The sequence below is a fragment of the Epinephelus moara genome, chromosome 9 (assembly GCF_006386435.1).
Source record: "Epinephelus moara isolate mb chromosome 9, YSFRI_EMoa_1.0, whole genome shotgun sequence".
NCBI lineage: Eukaryota > Metazoa > Chordata > Actinopteri > Perciformes > Serranidae > Epinephelus > Epinephelus moara.
In genome coordinates, this window is record NC_065514.1 from 20,430,300 (window position 1) to 20,447,216 (window position 16,917).

At 39.4% G+C, this 16,917-nt stretch overlaps 2 protein-coding genes across 3 annotated transcripts in view; both read left to right on the top strand.

The window, feature by feature from the left end:
* The window catches only part of git2b (G protein-coupled receptor kinase interacting ArfGAP 2b), a 16,802-nt gene extending 6,577 nt beyond the window's left edge, over positions 1-10,225 (top strand). The window contains exons 11-20 of one of the 2 annotated variants that reach the window (XM_050052649.1): positions 151-248; positions 358-469; positions 996-1,147; positions 1,257-1,409; positions 4,342-4,551; positions 4,710-4,799; positions 5,400-5,482; positions 7,286-7,441; positions 8,692-8,755; positions 9,037-10,225. In XM_050052649.1, coding sequence (XP_049908606.1) covers positions 151-248; positions 358-469; positions 996-1,147; positions 1,257-1,409; positions 4,342-4,551; positions 4,710-4,799; positions 5,400-5,482; positions 7,286-7,441; positions 8,692-8,755; positions 9,037-9,246 — 1,328 coding nt within the window. In that variant the 3' untranslated portion in view covers positions 9,247-10,225. The remainder of the gene's footprint in view (positions 1-150; positions 249-357; positions 470-995; positions 1,148-1,256; positions 1,410-4,341; positions 4,552-4,709; positions 4,800-5,399; positions 5,483-7,285; positions 7,442-8,691; positions 8,756-9,036) is intronic. The other variant, XM_050052650.1, reaches the window with a different exon arrangement.
* Positions 10,226-12,710: 2,485 nt separating this feature from the next.
* LOC126395294 (glycolipid transfer protein-like) lies at positions 12,711-16,590 on the top strand. The gene is made up of 5 exons (XM_050052651.1): positions 12,711-13,003; positions 13,391-13,449; positions 13,583-13,716; positions 13,822-13,972; positions 15,356-16,590. The coding sequence occupies exons 1-5, from the start codon at positions 12,901-12,903 to the stop codon at positions 15,536-15,538; spliced, it is 630 nt and encodes a 209-aa protein (XP_049908608.1). The 5' UTR covers positions 12,711-12,900; the 3' UTR covers positions 15,539-16,590.
* Positions 16,591-16,917: the final 327 nt, after the last annotated feature.

Genomic DNA, 16,917 nt, shown 5'->3' on the forward strand with positions numbered 1-16,917 from the left:
GTGTTCATTCATAGTTTTGATGCCTTCAGTGAGAATCTACAATGTAAATAGTCATGAAAATAAAGAAAACGCATTGAATGAGAAGGTGTGTCCAAACTTTTGGCCTGTACTGTATATACACAGTAAACATCTTATATTGTGTTTTTTCAGTGTGGTTGGCCACTCAGAACCACAGCACACTCGTAACAGACACCACAGTTGTGCCTTTTCTGCCTGTCAATCCAGAGTACTCATCTACCAGAAACCAGGCAAGTGATGCACCAGTGGTTTAAACTTCAATTTCTTGTGTGAATGCTGGATCTAACAGTGCTGCCGTATTTTTTTTCTGTTTGTATCTTGATGCATTTGTTTCCTCAGGGTCGTCAGAAATTGGCGAGGTTTAGTGCTCATGAATTTGCCACCCTGGTTATTGATATTCTAACTGACGCTAAGCGACGGCAGTGGGGTAACTCCTGCGACAGTCCCAAAGGTACAGTATATCCTTCAGTTTTTAGTTTTAACAGACCTTGAGTTTCCTTGCTAATGCATCCTTGTGTTGGGGTTTATTAATGCTTGTACTGCAGTAGATGTGTTTATTAGCATATACGCACGAGAAAAAAAAAGAACAAGCAGTGAAGAGAGCCTAAATTGGTTGCAAATAAGATGCAGGAACTCAGTGTTGACTACTGCATATAAATGTGGACCATGTGGGCTCAGTTATATAGGCCACCATTAGAATGTGGACCATATGTACTGATGTTTGTGCAGAAGCGGTGCCAAACACAGATTGTGAATTGGGGCTTTAATAATGAAAACGCCTACGTTCTTAAATTATAGAAGACCACATCACAGCCGGTTTGATTGTTAGGGGTTTAATAAATGAGAGCTAGTCCTGATTTTTGGATGCAGTGAATGAAAATAAAATGTGCTCCTTGAGCTGTTTGATTTATAAAGCAGGCTGTAGCCAGCAGGGCTTGTTTGATCTCCAGTGCTTTGATCTGGTGGTGTGCCCTCAGAAAATGTGGAGCTGATCCTTCAGGGAATGAACAGTCGCCACAACAGTGAGAGCCAGGACAATGACCAGCCTGATTATGACAGCGTGGCATCAGATGAAGATCCAGTGCAAGAGGCCACCTGTGGGGACAGCTGCAACGATGGAAGGACCAAGGTTCATGTCTTGTTTGAACCTACTACTGTTACAATATTTAAAGCAGCTCCTTGCTTTGCATTTTAAACTCATCAAACGTGCTCCTATGCTATGTCACATTCTGCTGCAGAGCTCAGAGTCGTCTGACCTTTCTGACGGACCTATAACGGTGCAGGAATTTATGGAGGTGAAGAGTGCCCTCACTGCATCTGAAGCCAAAATACAGCAGCTTCTTAAAGTCAATTGTCACCTCAGTGAGGAGCTGCGGTCGATGCAGAGCAAGGTATGTCATTTCATATATAATTATACTGCAGATAGTTTACTCTCTTTTCTTTTGCAAGCTTGTGTTTTAACTCAGTTTGCCCTTATAGTTTGAATCCATCACTTTGATTAGATGGTGGTATTTCAAGAGCCATAATTAGAGGTCACTCTGTACTGGATTTATGATGTTTACATCTTCTCTGATACTTGCTCGTGTCGGTAGCCTTTGCTTCCTCTTACTGTAGCTCTAAAACACAATTAGTGTGAAAATATAAGTCTGTGTGTGCAAGACTTGATCCTCCCCCATGTTACCAGAGACTTTTAGTAATTTGATTTCCCCAACATACATTAGTAATTTATGTTGAGGTCATGCCTGTTTGAATGTGTCAGACATTGCCTCCTCTCTTTTTAGAATTATACAATGTGTAAATTATACAGTGTAAGAATTTGCAGTTGCAGTGAAGACCAGATTTTGACATATAAGTGGGTGAAAATGCCATAAGGTCATAATGCAATACGTGTTGGAATTTCAATTGAAATTCTTCACTGCTACAGAGAACATGGCTGCTATGTTTCTGGATGGGGTAAAATTCCTGTGGTAATAATTAACAATCACCAGACTTCCTCTGCTATGCTGCTCAGTGAAACGGCAACACAAGAGTGGATGTTATAATTCTTTATGGTTTAAAACTGAGTCACAAGTCAGATTTGTAATCACAGAGGACATTATGATCCATCACTGCAAATCTATAGAACCATCCTGCAGCCACCAGCCACAAACTACCTAAATGTTGCAGTGATTAGAGTCTGAGTGTGGGTGAATCACCAGAATTAGGAACTCTGTCCTCTCCATTGCACAAGTGTCATTAAATTGGATCCCTGACACCTCCAGGCATGTAGCAAGCATTGGCAACAATCTCTATAGATTTTTTCCAAGCATGTTACATCATCCAGTTCTTTATCTCGTAAACTAGATCGTCCAGTGGTACTTAGCCATGCATGTTTGTTTTTTTTGTTTTGTTTTACTTGCGGAGGTTTTGAGGAAATCCGCCTCTGTTAAGATTTCTGCCATCCTCCAATACTTAATGACGCTAGAAAAAATACAACAGCAGCAACTGTTTCTTGACACAACATCCTGGTAATTCAGCAAAATATATCCACCCTAGTGTGGACTGTTTTCACTATTCTATATGCCAATACATTTCTACCAAATACAGCGATATATAAATCTTTTAAGTGTTTTGCAATCACTTTTCAATCTGACTCAAATGTCTCTGGGAGGCATTAGCTTTTATCGGTATCTGACAGCTATCCAGTCTGCCTAAATATCAGATCCAAATGAGTAAGTTTGATTGTTTTTAGTCTAAGTGACTAAGCATTAAATGGGATTGTATTCTCTCACAGGCAACCACACTATCATTATAAGGGATGGGTATCGAAACAAGGTATTAAATGAGCCCTGGGGCTACATTATCAAAGACTGTAGTATTGATAAGCTCCAACATAATCGGTTCTTTTATCAGTACTTTTTAATAACTTATTTTAATTCATTATCATCCTGCAGCCTCTCACCTGCACTCTGGGCTGGGGCTGAACCCTTCCACATACACACACACACCCCCACACAAAATGGAGTAAAGTAAGTGAGCAGCAGAGAGGCTGTTGAAGATAACTCAAAAATTACTCGGGTTTATCGCAGCTACACTCGTGACTGCAAGTGCAATTAAATCGTCACAAGTAAAAAGCCATTGCTTTATCAGTGCACGTGTAAACAGCACGCTAGTTTGGCTAATAGCAAATTGTTACACATAAGCTAAAATGGCAGTTGTCTGTATGTAGTATAAGCATTAGGCTTAGTTTGCTCCTTACCTTAAAATTGGGCAGTACGTTTAAACTAAGCTGTCAGCTGATGCAAACAGCCCCCTCTTTCTCAACCAGCGCTAATGTTAACCGCACGCAGTGAACACATCAGCAGAGAGGGAGCAGGACAGAGGACAGGAGGAGTGACTTTACAGTGACTTGTAAAAACAAGCCTTCACTTCACTCAGTATTGTGATGTCTGGAATGTTATTTATATAGTGACTTTGCTGTTGTAAAAAATACTGTTGCTGCTCTCAAGAAAGTAGTAGTATCGATAAAATCTTAATGTTACCTTTCCCTAATCATTTCTCTGTTTGCCCGTCCTCAGTTGCTGCTACTAGATACTTAAGCGCCTGATAGTGTTGCCAAGTGTATCACCGTAGGGACAGACCAAATTTGCATGCTTAGAAAATATATTGTGTTAAAAAAAAAGACAAGGTTTGTCACCTACGCACCCATTTTGGGAGATGGCAGCGTATCATTTGGCTTTCTTTTATGCGTCACAGTTCTCCAGCGCCCAGTTTGTTTCTCTCCTCAGCTGTCTGAGAGAAAGTAACATAATGTGCTGCCTCCTCCTGCTGGTTTATTTACTCCTCAACCATACTGTTTTTTATCTGACAAAAATGGCCATTCCAGTTTCTTATCTGCACCCACCAAAACCTGTAGTGCTGACACAGTGGGACCCCAAGGCATTTCCGAACAAATCAGTTAAACAGCCTCTTAAATCTCCTCTTTTAGTATTCATGTGTTGTTGAAAGCTGCACAAGTTATGTTTCCTTGGCTCTTTTCAGTTTCTAAGTGTGTAACATGTAAATAAGGGCAATCACTGATACTGCACTTTCTCAGTGTGTATTTCAGGTGTTGTTATCAACACAGTGTCAGCATTTGTAAAAGAACAAACCCTTCTGTTGTGAGAAAAACTTAGAAGAGAAACCAAAAACAAAACGGAGGTGATGATAAACTCAACACAGAGGAATTGGGCCTCTCCCAGAGGCTTAGCCGTATTCTACTCTATTATTGATGTCTGGCCGAGCTTTTGTAAGGAGATCATCCCCCAGCTAGAGCTGACTTGAAAGATGTTTTGTTCCCTTCAGCTGAACTCCCTGCAGACTGAAAACACAACACTGCGATGGCAAACCCCCAGCGGACAACAACACCTCCAGGGGCCCTTTGGTCGACACCCACCCCGCGGAGGTCGCGCCATGTCCATGTACGAGACAGGCTCCTCTCCGAGGCAGTACCCCAACCGAGTCGAAACAGCTCGGCATGAGGACGGAGTCATTTTACAACCCTTCCCGACCAATGTAAGCACAGAGGCACCAATGTTCCTGCTGGATTGCCATCCCGAGACATAATAATGATGCCTGGCTTGGGGCTGGTGTTGGTTTTTCATTCATTCATTAAGTCATTCATTCATTGCATCTCATTAGAGTATGCTCAACTTGGTTTGACCCCTTTCTAGATTGGGAGGGGTCCTTTGGGGACGGCTGCTTCCTCCCTCCCTACCTTCCCCTCTTCCCTGTCCTGGTCGTGGGATGAGCGATCTCGAAGGGTTAAGTACTTGAGTTCCCCTCGGTTCAGAGGCAGCCCCGGGGGACGGCGAAACCTGTCCCCCTGCTTGATCCCACAGTCTTCTCTCTCCTGACCTCTGTCTTCAAACTGCTTTGTATCAGTATCGCCTGCCTGCCTGCATGCACCACAGTGCCTCTGCTTCAGTTCAGTTATCTGGACAACTTTGGATGTTTACTTGAGCCAAAGCAGCTATGGTTAAAGCCAAAGTGATGATGAGATGTTGTACCAGAGAAAGCTGTTTGATTGATCAGACAGAGGAGTCCAATATCTATGAAAGAAAAATCACAATGTGCTTATTAGTCACAGCCACTGATAAGTGCACCCACAGTAAACATCAGGATTTCTTCGCATCTACTAATCGCATCCACTGTTCAGCACAGTGACCTGGATTGATGTTTCCTGTCTTTTTCTCTTCATCTGCTTTGAAACCAAATGTTGACAACATGTGTTTGATTTCAGAAATGCATGATTCTGATTTGTATGTGCCTACAGTTGCTCTGGTACTGTGTTTGTGTTGATCATATAAAGTATATATAATCAGAAACAGTTGATTGATGGTAATCTGCCGATGCCTCTGTAGGGCTGCAGTCTGGAAGGACAGAGTATCATGCTGGAGAATGATTACGACACTACGCCCAACCACTCTGAACTGGAGGAGACTGGGTAAGAACGTGCCTTAGCTTTGTACCCACCTTTTGCAAAATGGCACTGATTGTGTAACTCATTTTGGATTTTCTTGTTTATATGTTTTTTAAAAAATTGTGGATTTTAAACACAGTTTTCACGGCAAACGTTTGTAAATATTTGTATATTTTGATAAGTGTTACCACACAAAAAATGCCATGTGTTTCTTCAAATATGTTTTTTAAAATTTTTATTTCATACAAAATTTGAGCACATTTCTTTCATCACATCGTAGTTACAAAGTGTTTCTTTTTTTCTCCCTTTTTCTTTGAAGGTAAAGTGACAGAATATTTAAATACAGATAAAACATTTGTTAGATGACTATGCCTTCAAAAACAGTCCTTGTGGTACGATAAATAAACATATTTCAACCCATGAGAAAACATATTGGTAAAAAAAATAAAAAATAATATAAGTAAGTAAAAAAATAAAAATTCACCCTTAAAAAAATAAAAGAATAGGTAAATAGTTTAAGATAAAACAAAGCAATAATAATAAATACCACTTATAGAATCAATTAATTTTTGTACCTTCATACGTAATTTGATTCTTCAGATAATTCAAAAATTGTTTTATTTATTTATTTTTGTTAAACACTAACTCTTTAAAGTGATTTATATCATGCATCTCATAGTTACAGGATGTACGCAGTATTTACTGAAATAGAAATGTTAAAGGGAAGTGAAGCGATGGAGTAAGAAATGAACTTTGAACTCAAATTAAATGGGACGATTTTTCTTCTTGTTTCTGGTGCTGCAGATGATGACATTGTTGCAGAAGCTTACAAAGTTAAAGGTCACACAAACAGTGAGCAACAAGCTAGACTAATATTAGTTTTGACATATGTTGAGAAAGAGTTTCTGATTGGAACAGTCTGGCTGTACTGGACTGATTAAACATGTTAGGACGTGCACCTATCTGACGTAAGCTACCTGTTACAAAAAATCAACACGAGACAGAGCCAGTGGCCTTCGGTTGTTCTTTTGCCATTTACGCACATGTAGGGCTGATGATTGACACTGTTATCAACTATTTGTAGAGTAGATTTAAATGAATGGATCCAGTTCTCCACTATTTATTTTTACGTCAACGACTGTTATATTATTTTCAGTTTTATTGAAAGGTTCAGTGTGTAGGATTTAGGGGAGAATATTCGCATAAATTGTACATATTTATTAGTGTAAAAGAGCCTGAAACTCAGAATGGTTGTGGTGGTTTTGTGACCTTAGAATGAGCCATTTATATCTACATTTGGAGCAGGCCCCTTTCCACATAGCCATGTTCTTTCTACAGCAGTGCACAATGAACAAACCAAGCCCTAACTCTACATCGGGTCATTTGGGTATTTGTTTCAGCCACTGTAGTTCCTTCTACACACTTGGCACATGGAAGAGGTTTCACTTGGTTGCAGCCTGCATCCTCACTGCTATTGTGAGGCTTATGAACGCTCTGGCTTGCACTTTATACAGCTGCAACTGCATGCAGCTGTTGATGCACTATTACGCACTTTACCATGCTGCTTGGTTTTAACTATGTGTTGTATTTATTATAGGCTTTTAGGTTACTTAATTATTTATAATAAATCTATCTTAAATGTTACTTATTCTGTATGCTGCTGGACCTGGGTAATACATTTAATTCCCTCATGCTCTTTAACATGTTTGAATGACAATTCACTGAATCTTGGACCTTGAACCTTTAATTTACAGTCAGTATACTTACTGCAAACCAGTTAGAGTACATATAGCTGTAAGCCGTAACATTTTTTTTGTTCATTTGTAGCAGCCCTCTTCCAGCCTCTGAAGCAGTAGAGCCTGGGGAGGAGGCTGAGGAAGATGCCACCCTGCCATGCACAGAGGACGTCATCTGCAAGACAGAGCAGATCACTAAGAATATACAGGAGCTTCTGAGAGCTGCCCAGGAGACCAAACATGAAAGGTAGTCTATGATTAATAGATACGTAATATAAGTAAAAAGTATAAAATTTGTCAACATCAAATATATTCAAAGTTGGTTAATGATTCGTAAAAGTCAGACCTCTCGTTATTTAATGCAGCTGGAACTCTACTCAGACACAGCTGTATTTCTGTCACTCTGCCTGTCCTTTAAAAGGGGTAAATGGTGTTTCATCCTCCGTCTCAGCTGCTTCTCGGTCACTTGTTTTCAATCGTTGTCCTCCGGGCTCTGCCAGCTTTCATTTATTCTAGCCAGCTAACCACAGACAGATTTACACCTGAGTTGCAAGGCGATTGCAGTAATATCATGAACCAGCAGCACTCTTGGTCTCAAAGAACTGCAGTGAAAGCCTCTGATATTTAGTCTCACAGACTGGCCTCTGTGCTTGTGTCCTAGAAATGGCGTGTCTGCTGGGGGCAGGCCTTGGGTTTTTAAACACAGCTGACAGGAAACACCACACGGTCACGTATTCCCCTGTGAGCTGCCAAATCCTCAGCGAGTTAGTCAGTGAGGTTTCATCCACGTATTCGTTTCCTGTTTTTAAGTTATACATTACTGTACTGTCCTGTTTTTTTTTTTTATCATGATGTTAGATATTAATCATTTTACTTCCTTCCAGTTTAAATATATGTATAAATATTTTTAAATGGACACTGACCGCTTTATTAAGAGGTATTAATGAGAGGTTATTTCATGGAAATGTTGCCCTTTTTTGTGTTTAATTTTGTGAGGAATGTTGTAGCTGACTGTTACAAAGTGGCTCCAAACCAAACATTATGTGCACAAATAGTATAATAATTAATATTTATACTATAGTTATCTCTCCAGGTCTAATGCAGGCCTTCACAGCTTGATTTATGGCTTCCTCTGGTAGGATATTGCTCTCTCTGGCCCATAAAACTGCTTTCAGTTTGAGTATAAGTCATGATGTTGATGTATTTATTGTTTCATCCGGTGTGACTGAAATTAAGGCAGTTAATTTTGAAGCCTTAACACAGCACTGTCGACTAACCCGCGTTGTATTTGCTTATTCTTAGCACCTTTTGTGACACATTTCACCCAAGCTGGCTATCTCAGTTCAGTCACGTAATCATACAGAAGATAGGCAGACATTTTAACTATTTACTTACATCGGAATTTGCATAAACTGGTAGATGTTTCACATTGATGCTTGATATATTGCACAGGAGTGGTTGGTCACCCATTCAGCCTTTTGTGTTTATCTCCCGCAGCTTCCTGCCTTGTTCAGAGAAAATCTGCATGGCTGTGACAGAGATGGCCGCCCTGTTTCCCAAGGTAAGATGACTCCTACCAACAGCTTGACGTCCCTCCCCCCGAGCAATTAAGGGATTTGTTGTTTGTTTGAAAACAGCCAAAGGCAATCATGTATTACTTGTTTGGATCGGGAGGGCCCCGCTCATTGCATTACTTCGTTTTATATTTACCATTTATTGGATTACTTTGTTTTATGTTTACTCACACACACACAGCCCGCTGACCACAATGAGGGTTTATTTATGGGGGTTGTCAAGTCAGTCCCTTATCGAGTCTCCATCATCCCTCTTTTCCCCTCACAGAGGCCGTCCTCGGAGACCGTGCGAGGGTCTCTGTGTCTGCTCACTTCGAGCGCCAGCCGGCTCCACGGAGAGTGCCAGAAGGCCGCGGAGCACAACCCCTGCCCATCGGACATCCAGCTGGTCACTCAGCAGGTCATCCAGTGCGCATATGACATTGCCAAAGCCGCCAAGCAACTTGTCACTGTGACAACCAAAGAAAACAACAACTAACTAAAAACCCAAAGACATTCCTAAAACCAGTATAATTTATTATCAATGATGCTCCTAATTTCAACTAAATCAGTGTTAACACCATCTTTTTGTTTTCCCAAATTAATCAGTGTAAGCATTTCCGTACATTCCTTTAAAAAAAAAAAAAGATGCAAAATTACAGGTCAATCAAAACATGTATTTATTATGTTGTTTTTGTATCATGGTAATCAAACATCTTTATGCTGTAGGACAGAATCTGTTACTATTCCTTCCCTCACAAACAGATAATCCACAAAAAATCCAACAGTACAATGTTGTGTATATACAAAGCAATTAGAACAAGAAGCAGATGAGCCTCCTACATTGTACTTGTCCAGACAGAGGTCATCATTTGTGCTCCTTGAAGTTGGGTGTCTGGCATGGCTGAGCTGCCTGAGGGGACAAAAGTCTGCGAGACACCTGGCGTCATGGATCAGAATAGATTAACCTTAATCTACACCACTGACATCATTTTTTTTATTTTCCTTTTAGTCATTTTTAAATGTTTTTAAGATGCAATGACAGTATTTTAATCTCGAACCATTGTGACGCCACTTGCTTAGAGTTAAACGTTTGTTTAGTGAGCAAACTGTGATTATAAAAGTAGCTTCAGTGCGTCGAGCACCGCGTAAGGCCAGCAGTACCAAGAGTGTGCAAACCTTCATTCCATCCAGCAGCTCCAGCAGGTGATTCCACTGTTCAGTAAAGTATCAGTAGTTTTTGGAGTTGAAATGTTACAGCCATACTTCTGATGTTGTGTGCGTGGGTGTGGGTGTGTGTGGGTGTGTGTATGCGTGTGTGGGCGCAGTTGTCACAGAAATGGCCTGGATGGCCCGTGTGAAATCCATTTTGAATCAATTTTAATAGCATTATGCAAATATATAAGATGTATGTATCAATGTAAGTCTTTATCAAAATAACCCAAATGCTATTCTATTTATAAACTGTATGTCATACCTGTAAGAAAATATCAATGTTTATTTTCATAAGCTTTTGTTTAACATGATGCTCCTCACAGACTAACTTTTGTTCTGAGGTTTGGGACATCTCAGCTGGCAGTAAGTTATGGGCAACTTGTGATATCTGTTTATTTGATGTGCTGCTGTAACTCCAGTGTGTTAGATGCTGCCTGTGGTCACATACGTACAGCTATGGTTTACAATCACTGATAAAGTCAATGTGCCCTCAAAGTTAGAGTACCTGTTGTAGATCTCGGGTCTAATGTGTCACTCGTTCTTGTGAGCCGGATCAGTTTCAACCAGGGGTGGAAAGACAACCAGAATACCCAGCACAAGAAGAGTACAGTTAACTTAAGTAGAAGTAAGGTTACCTGTGTTGGAAGATGTTCAATGCAAAGTATAAAGTGTCACTTTTGAAGATGGTTGCATAGTTACATCTGGTCAGCATGAAAGAGCTGATGCAGCTGTAACTCTTTTATGAATTTGCAATCTCTCTCACATTCAGTGGTAATTTCTGAAGTGGCAAACTTCTTTTCATCTTTAAAAGCTTTCTCAGAAGGCTACCTAATGAGGTAGAAAACGTTCCACGCAAACAGCAGTGTGTCATGGTTAAGTATTAAAGGAATACTTCACCCACAAAATGACCATTTGTGAATCAATAGTTATGCCGTGTTACCATTAATTTGTGAAGAAAACTTTGCTTTTATTGCATGTCTCCATTGAAAATGGCTAATGAATGAATTCATTGATCGATAGGCGACCACATTTAACAACAGCAAAACTATATCAAAGCATCAGTTTGCAAACTCTCTCATAACTCGTGCAGAACAATCCAGATCTCATTTATCAAGTTGTAAGCTCAGTACTTCCTGAACACATGAATCTTTGATAAATCTTACAATTAAAAACTGAACTTAAAGTGAGACTTATATATGCTCTCTTCAAAGCCACACTCCAATAGTAAGGTTTTTTTAGTACCGGGAATTTTTCTTAATGATTCAAGGTAGCATGGCATGACTAATTGTTTTACAAACGGTAATTTTGTAGGTGAAGTGTTTCTTTAAATTTTCCTTAAATCTTATTCAGGAGAGGTTATTACACAATTATAGTGTCTTCTGATCATTTAAAAAAGACTTAAAATTCATCTTTCAACTACATTTCATGTTTGCTTTTGTTGATTAATGTATATTTTTACCTTTTTTGTTGAAATCTTTTTTTTTAAACTATATTTTTTGTTTTATCCTTTGTATGGTGGTCTCATAAGGGATCTCGTCATTCATTTTCCTTTTTGCACTGATGTTCTTATTGCAAAACTGTAGCCACATAGTATAATGGTAAAAGCCTAAAATGTAGTGTAATAGTGGCCCAAGTAGGGAACAGTCAGAACCCTATCAGTAAACTCAGAAATGTCCATTACACTTCAACATCTATGTAAAGTTTGCAAAATTAGTCCCAATAAGCTGGAGGCCTTACCAGACCACATAAGACTGTTTTGGCAAAACCCCTGAGTGTAATGAACTGAGGAACAGTGCACTTTATTATTCATGAGTTCAGCTTTTCATTTGTAAGAGAAAGAATATGCTACTTCTTTTTTCACATTACATAGCCTTGCTCAGTGTTGGGAACCTTACTTTTGAAATGTAATAGGTTACAGATCACTAGTTACCCTGTTAATAATGATAAGTAATAAGTAATGTAACTTTTTAAATGACTTAATCAAAGTAATGTAACTTATTGCATTTGATTACTTTTGTAACAGGTGTTTTAAATAGGACAGTAAAGCTGAAAAATGTCCAGAAATAGCAAAAAGATGCAAAGCAACAGAATGAACATTATATGTCACATATTCCGTATTATTACGGTAAAATATTTTTATTAGTAACTTCAATTTAATTACATATTTTTCCCAGTAATATCTCAGTATTCACTTTGTAAGTTAATTACATGTAACTAGTTACTATGTCTCACATTTAGGAGTTTGCCTTTGTCAACTATTGGATCTTTTTACCTATTTTGTTTATTATTTTGTGACCCTATATTTTTAAATTTATTGTATGGTGGTCTGCTGAGAAAAGTAGTCATACAGACTGTCTTGTGATTAGCCATACAGAACTTTTGCCAAACAGCCACTTTAACCAGTTCCTCCTCAACACTGGTATCATCTTAAAGCTTCCTGATTAGGCCAGTAGTTCCAGTAGTTACTTTCCAACACTGGTCTCCCTTTAAGTCTTTCTTATTGGTCCATAAGTGAGTAATTTACTGTGCTACATTATTATAAACTGAAAGAACTGATAGGCTACTTTCCACAGTAGTTACAGAAATGACAGTGCGTGTATTCAGTAACTTTCCACCTCTGGTTCCAACCCTGACATTAACTCCCTGTAACTTCTAGCCTCCCACTGCCTCTGTGGTTGAAAACAATCCCTGCCTTAGGTTTAATAAAGTATAATTCATACCTCAAGCGGCTCTTTGTCGTGTTTCTGTACGCACCGAGGACAAACGGCGGTTTTCAACACGCCCATGTATAATTCCCCACCTGTTGGAGAAGGACGAAAGTGATAGGGGCTGGTGGCGCTTCCCCACCCATCCGACAAGGACAAGAGTTCCGGGTTCTTCTCAGCCGAAAGCTGCTCGCGACTACCCGCGTTATCACGGCGCTCACACGGCGGGGACCATGACTCTTTTACTGGATAACCAATTCAAAGATCTACCTCCTGACAAGGCGGTGGACACAAAGTTGTTCCTGGAGACTGTGTCTCATATTCCTGCATTTTTTGGTGAGTATACATCCGCTTAAACTCGATAAATTACCATGATAGAGTGTGTGTTGTCGCGGTTCATACTTGTTCCTCTTGACATGTTTGACTTGTCAGCAGTCAGAGCCCAGGACGTGGTTATTTCACACATACCACAAGTGGAGCTGCTGGGTCACGAACCAGCTGCGGCAGTTGAGCCTATAGAGAAACTCTTTGTTTACTCATTGACAGAGCACACATTGGCCTCATTGTGCTTTAACTGAGACTATGCATTCACTGCATTTTCCCCACTCTGTGTTTGTACCTAAAGGCTGATTTGTATTCCCTCTCCCCTCTGAGCCTGTGACATGTGTGATGAAGTCATTCATATTTTATTGCTTTGCTCTCAAATGTCTGTTTCTCTTCCAGACTGCTTGGGATCAAGCGTATTTTCAGTCATCAAATCAGACATTAATGGCAATATAATGGTAAGACACAGCTGCATCTGTGTAGTTTTATGCCTCTGCTTGTGCACTGGGGTGTTTATACCACTGTTAGGAATACTTAAATATGACATGGAGGTTGTGCAATGCAAACTCAACCCAAATGTGCATTTTTCAGAAAATTAAAGCAGTGTATCAGAAGGATCCTGCCAAGTACATCACCCTGCAGGACATTGTGGTGGCAGAGCGAGAAGCCCATGCAAAGGAATGGCCTAAAGTTGGAGCAACATTGGCTCTGATGTGGCTGAAAAGGTGAGCACTCCCTGGTCTTAATGTTATGTCACACTCTATGTTGAACTTTCAGCTGCTTAACTGTATTTTACAGTATTAGTTTTAAATACTGGGTCTCTCCTGCAGGGGTCTCCGTTTCATACAAATCCTGCTGCAGAGTTTGGCAGATGGAGAAGTGGATGAGAACAACCCCAACCTAATTCGGGTTAATGTCACCAAAGCCTACGAACAGGCACTGAAGAAATACCATGGCTGGGTTGTTCAAAGGATTTTCAATGTGAGGAAAATGTCTTCTTTCCTGTTATTGTTAATAATTTATTGTATAATCAGGGGGTGTCACCTTGACCTTAAGTGCCTGTGTTTTTCCATACATTTCCACTCCTGTGTGGTAATACTGGCATCCCCACACCAAACTAAAGTGGAAGCTATTGAAGAAGCACTTTAACTATTTCCTGCCTTAGCAATACGGTTCCATCATTATTATTGCAAGATAGAAGTGTGATGCAAATTATTTTATTCTAAAGCTGCCGTTTGGACAATATTTTGCACAATGTTCAATATCCTACCACAATATGTATTTGTTTTTTCAGAGAACTGAATTGTGGTCAAAAAAAGACAAAACAGGGTGAAAGGCCTCTGAAGCAGCATTTTACATGCATCAGCTACTCACTGTTTAACTTGCTCCTAAAAACCTGGCACCTCTTTGGCCGCAATCACACAGAAACCGTTTCGCAAGTTGCAAAACACGAGGCGCGCCACACGGACTCAACCTCCTTATTCTAACCTTCCCATATAATTAACCTACCATTTATTTATTTTAGTTATATGACAATAATTAACATCTAGTTCCTAAAATTTTCAGGCAGAGGGTACTTCCTCTAGCTCTGGTTGAGGGTGAGAGGCTGTCAGCAAATACTTTGCCAGGCACAGAGAAACTGAGATCTGTGTGGGTACATGAGACCCTAAAAAAGAGGGTGGATCACGGGGAGTACCACCAGCTGGTCCAGGAGCTTCGCCTCCATGATGGCCATATCCAGGCATATTTTTGCCACCAGTTTCTCCTCCGGGGCCTATGTTTGACACCCCAGGCAATATAATAGAGTGGATAAATCCTAACCACACTAGCTAATCGAAGCTGTAGTTTGTGTTGTTGAATTAATGGATTGCATTAAATAAGGTGTTTCTGTTATTTTGTTCACCAGCAACACCATATTCTTCGCTATTGCATTATACTTTACATGTTAATGTTGTGCCCCTACCTACATCTGGACAATATATTGATATTATATCAATATCATGATATTGAGAGTAGACATTGTCTCAGATTTTGGATATCATAATATCGTGCTTCCTTTGCCTAGGTTTAAAGGCTTCATTACAGTAAAGTGATGTCATTTTATTATTCTCCTTTACCCACTTGGTCATTATATCCACAATATTGATGATTATTGATCAAACATTTTGTAAATATTTTCAGAAAGCACCAATAGTCAATCCTGTCATATCCTCGCAATATCCATATAGAGGTGTCTGGTCAAAAATATTATGATATTTGATTCTCTCTATCACTCAGCCCTACCCATACCATGTATTAAAGTGTACTTTTCTTATTTTACTCACATATGTGATAATCTTAAATGTTTCTTTTTGTCTGTTGCAGGTAGCGTTACTTGCAGCTCCCTACAAATCAAACTTCCTCAAGGCTCTGTCAAAAGGAGAGGAAGTGAAAGAGGAGGTCTGTCTGGCAAACGTGCGTCAGTTCCTGGTTAATTACACCGCCACTGTAGATGCCATCTACGAGATGTACACAGATCTAAACGCAGAGCTGGACTACACTGTTTGATGTCCCTGGGCATCTGTCAGACAAGTCCAGTTTTCACAGGTGTTTTAATAAGATTGTGTGTTTTTTTTTTTTCTTTGAGTGTGGTATTTATTACTTTGATTATGCCTTACTAAATCTTACTATTGTGTATTTTGGTCTTAAAATGATGAAAATGCCTTAAATTTATTCTTATAGCAGAAGGTTGTGTGTGCTGTTTTTGTATATAATTTCAAGTTACTACAGGACTGTTGAAGTAACAGTGCTGCTCTCACTCTAACGCAGAATGATGTTATTGTGTGGGTTGCTGCTTTATTTATGACATTTAACAGGTGGCTTTTCACCTGTTACACCAAAGAGGAATACAAGACTGAAAGTACTGTTAATATTACAGGAAACTAATTCTGATGATGCCTCACATTCAGATGTCCTCTGCCTCGTGAGCCATGGAGTTACCTCTGCTGTTGACCTCGTCACAGCAACCTCCAGTAGTCATTTTAAATTTTAACTGCTCATTTTTCGGTGTGCATTAATCCACGTATGCCTTGGTGATGCTGTACGGATACACAGTGTTTTCAAAGTGAGCTCAGTATCTGTGTATTTGCAATACTATTTTACCGGCAAAGCAAAAGTAAGAAGAGCCAGAACTATTTTTCCTCCGAGGGCTTAACTTGTGTGCAGTCTGTGGTTTGTCTGTGTTGGCAGAAGGTGTGGTTCACTTGTGTTTGTTTTGTATGTATTCTTCTGCGGCCTTTTTTTGAGCCTGTCTGAACTCACTTAACTTCTTTTAAATAACCATTACAATGTCAAATGATGTTTTTCATGTGAGCAGACAGCACATAATGTGGGCATTTATTAATAACGTATTAATTAGATCTGCATTTTCTGTACAAATACTTATAGATAGGCTGTTTGTTCCTGCATTTTAAACTATGACCAAATTTTTTAGCACCAAATCTTAATGTGTGACAAAAATAAGTGTGATATTTATTATTAGTAATAATAATTCAGTAATAAATGAATGAATTAATAAATGAATGAACTACTCTTAACTAATAAAAATCTTACCTACAGTTCATGAGTTGTACTCTAGGTGTCAGTATTTATTCAGCTTTTGTCTGTTAATCACATTTGTGGTGCCAGCACTGCATGAAATATTTTAAATTATGCACATGGGTTGAAATCATACACTAAATGCAGTGTAGATACAGTTGCAGTCTTTGCCAAGTGAGATCTTAAATCACTCAAAACAGCAGTTCGGATTTATGTTTGTTAATTTGCAAGAGCAGCTATGTGCATTTTCATAAGCTCTTTTGGTGCACCATGATTTAATTTGCTCTCAGCGCAAATATTTCTGAGGCTGATTGCAGGATAAGAAATGTTAACACGGATGATTTTAAACG